General features: G+C 42.3%; 1 protein-coding gene across 1 annotated transcript; it reads left to right on the top strand.

Annotated features, from left to right (window-relative positions):
- The first annotated feature begins 793 nt into the window (after window positions 1–793).
- Window positions 794–1,417, top strand: LOC135538145 (nanos homolog 3-like). The gene has a single exon (XM_064964117.1). The coding sequence runs from the start codon at window positions 809–811 to the stop codon at window positions 1,415–1,417; it is 609 nt and encodes a 202-aa protein (XP_064820189.1). The 5' UTR covers window positions 794–808.
- Window positions 1,418–3,481: the final 2,064 nt, after the last annotated feature.

The raw sequence follows: 3,481 nt of genomic DNA, 5'->3' as shown, positions 1-3,481 counted from the left end.
GATCAGTGGTTATCGTTGGGTACTGCAGGTGGTCCGCAATTTCTGGGGGGATAAAAAACAACAATCTTCCACAAATAATTACAGTTGGGGTTGCTGAGCTCTTCAGTAAGGCCATTCTTTATTTTGTTTTACTTTTACCCCCTTTTCTTCCCAATTTCGTGACATCCAATTTGTAGTTACAGTCTTACCCCATCGCTGCAACTCCAGTACGGACTCCGGAGAGGCGAGGTTCGAGAGCCATGCCTCCTCCGAAACATTACCCGTCAACCTCTCCTTCACCCCCATTCCCTCCACCCATCCCTCCAACTCCGCAGTACCAATACTATTACTGGAATGACTCGATGAGCCAGGAGAAATGCTACAATAACTTAATGGTGGTAGTAGTGAACAGCGAGGAAGTCGAAGCAGTTTTGAATTTTAACAGAGAAAGAAGGCGACCCGCTAAGTGATATTTTAATTAAAATAGGCTATTATAAAACATCATTTTATAACTAAGAATTATAATCTAAATCCTATCAATTTAGACCCTAGAATAGATTAAACAGTTATATTTGAAGTTTTTTAATATTGTTGAGGTGTAAAATTGAATCCCAAATAGTTGATCTTCTAAAATGGCCAATTTCGCAGTTTGAAACCATTTGATTGGCAGTTGTCACCTCCCACCGCTTCCGCACAACACCATTTGATTGGCTGCTTTCCAAAACGCGGACAGGTCAAAACGTGCGTATTGTCCAACTTGCCTTCAGTTTAGTTCTCAATTCATTGAACCATGGCATCGTTTAGTTATCAACTCCAACACCTACCGAAAATGGAGTCCGAAAATAAGAGTTTCCAACTGTGGCGGGACTACATGAAGCTAGCGGACGCAGTGCGGGAGATGAAGTTAGGGAACTTCACATCAGAACCGTCAACCGTTGACGGTCATCACTCCAGTATATGCTCGACCATGGTGGAATTTGAACAGTTCCCGTCGCGAGCCTTGCTGTCACCGATAGCACCGGTGGCGACACCACCTCTACGGCACGAAAAGGAACCCCTGGATTCCAAAATTGTCCCCTTGCGTAAAGACGCTCCTTTACATCCGAGCTGCAGCGAGGGTCCCACAACTCCGACAGCAGCGTCGAGACCCTCCGTGGGGACCCGGGTCCAGAGGGAGAGAAAGAAGGCGACCCGCTCCAAGATGCCGGAGGGATTGCCTTCACCTGAGCGCAAGATCTGCAGCTTCTGCAAACACAACGGGGAGTCTGAGTCTGTGTTTGGGTCCCACAGTCTAAAGGACCAGGATGGGGGCGTTGTGTGCCCGTACCTGCGGCAGTATGTCTGCCCTCTCTGCGGGGCCACCAAGGCCAAAGCCCACACCAAGCGCTTCTGTCCCCGGGTGGAAACCACCTACAACTCTGTCTATGTCAAGTCATAGAAGCGCTAGATCTGGTCCAGGCCGTTACTGCGCTACCCTCTAGAGCTACTAACATAGTCAACTTGTTGTTGCGAGATGGGTGGGACCAGAGCTAGAGAAGCGCTGAAGAGACTTCAGGCTGTTGTTTTGCAGACTTTCTTGAGCGTCTCTAGCGCACTGTATGCGGACAATTGTAAGAGGATTTAGGTGTGGATATTTAGCTGAGAAGTCGTTTGGAATAGCCTGACTAGTTTGTATGCTGTGTCATAGCCTGGCTAGTTTGTAGACTGTGTCATAGCCTGTTTATCGTGTGATTTGATTTATTTATTTACTTTTTCTCGTGTGTTCTCAACTCTTTTCACTTATTTCAATTTATTTGTGTGGTTTTTCATTATTTGCAAGCCCGTGCACTTGTTCTTTACAACACATGTTGGGTTTGAGTTTTCTGTTTTAACTTGAAAGTGTAAATGTCTCTGTCTGTGACCAAACTAACAGCGTATTTATATGTTGGTGTGAGATTTTGTAAAACCTCCCAACCTCTAATACTGTGTCGACGAATCAGCCGCCCTTATCAACAAACTCTCATTGCAGAATTAGACATTTATCCACGTTTCTCCCTGCTACTTTGGGGAGGGGAAAAACGGAAGGGTTGTCTTGTTTTGAGACTTGTTTTTCTGACTAATATTTTAAAACTACATGCTCTAATCTAACTGTACATCTGCAGGTCTACAGGCCTAAAATAACTATTATAAGAACATTGCTATTGACATCAAGACAACTTCTGTTTTATGACGTGGTGTGCAGAGCTACTTTTGTGTCATTGTAATTTACCATGCTAGCTACTATTTTAGTGTTATACTTGTTTTTTTTAAGATCTAGAAGTGTGGTTTCTTGTTTGTTTGTTTTACTTTTCAATGTGTATGCTACTTAGATTGGAGAGGAAGGCCGAACAAATGATTGAATAGTCCAGTCATCCAAATCATAGACTGTCCTCTTGGAGAGACTTCAGGCTGTTGTTTTGCAGACTTTCTTTAGCGTCTCTAGCGCACTGTATGCGGACAATTGTAAGAGGATTTAGGTGTGGATATTTAGCTTAAAAGTCGTTTGGAATAGCCTGACTAGTTTGTAGACTGTGTAATAGCCTGACTAGTTTGTAGACTGTGTAATAGCCTGTTTATCGTGTGATTTTGTTTTACTTTTTCTCGTGTGGTTTAATTTTTTTCTCTCACTTATTTCTATGTATTTATGACGTGTTTTTTGATTATTTGCATACCCGTTCAGTTGTTCTTTTCAACACATGTTGGGTTTGAGTTTTCTGTTTTATACTTTAAAGTGTAAATCTGTCTGTCTGTGACCAAACTAACTGCGTATTTACATGTTGGTGTGAGATTTTGTAAAACCTCCCAACCTCTAATACTGTGTCTACTAATAAACCGCCCTTATCAACAAACTCTCATTGCAGAATTAGACATTTATCCAGGTTTCTCCCTGCTACTTTGGGGAGGAAAAACGGAAGTGTTGTCTTGTTTTGAGACTTGGTTTTCTTGACTTTAAAACGACATGCTATAATCTAACTGTACATATGCAAGTCTACGGGCCTAAAATAACTATTATAAGAACATTACTATTGACATCAAGACAACTTCTGTTTTATGACGTGCTGGGCAGAGCTAGTTTTGTGTCATTGTTTTTTAAACTTTAATAACCGACCAGTCTAAAGATTCCCAGCATAAAGATCACCTTTACATCTAAGACCAAGAGTCCACCTGTAGACAATGCCCTATATAGTGCACTACTTTAGACCACAAGCCTCATATAGTGCACTACTTTAGACCACAGGCCTATATAGTGCACTACTTTAGACCAGTAGACCCTATATAGTGCACTACTTTAGACCACAGGCCCTATATAGTGCACTACTTCTAGACCACAGCCCTATATAGTGCACTACTTTAGACCACAGCTCCTATATAGTGCACTACTTTAGACCAGTATAACCCTATATAGTGCACTACTTTAGACCACAGCCCTATATAGTGCACTACTTTAGACCACAGGCCTATATAGTGCACTACTTTAGACCAG

This window comes from Oncorhynchus masou, unplaced genomic scaffold (assembly GCF_036934945.1).
Source record: "Oncorhynchus masou masou isolate Uvic2021 unplaced genomic scaffold, UVic_Omas_1.1 unplaced_scaffold_9177, whole genome shotgun sequence".
Lineage (NCBI taxonomy): Eukaryota > Metazoa > Chordata > Actinopteri > Salmoniformes > Salmonidae > Oncorhynchus > Oncorhynchus masou.
Note: the sequence above shows the minus strand (reverse complement) of the source record. Positions and strands in the feature narration are given on the sequence as shown.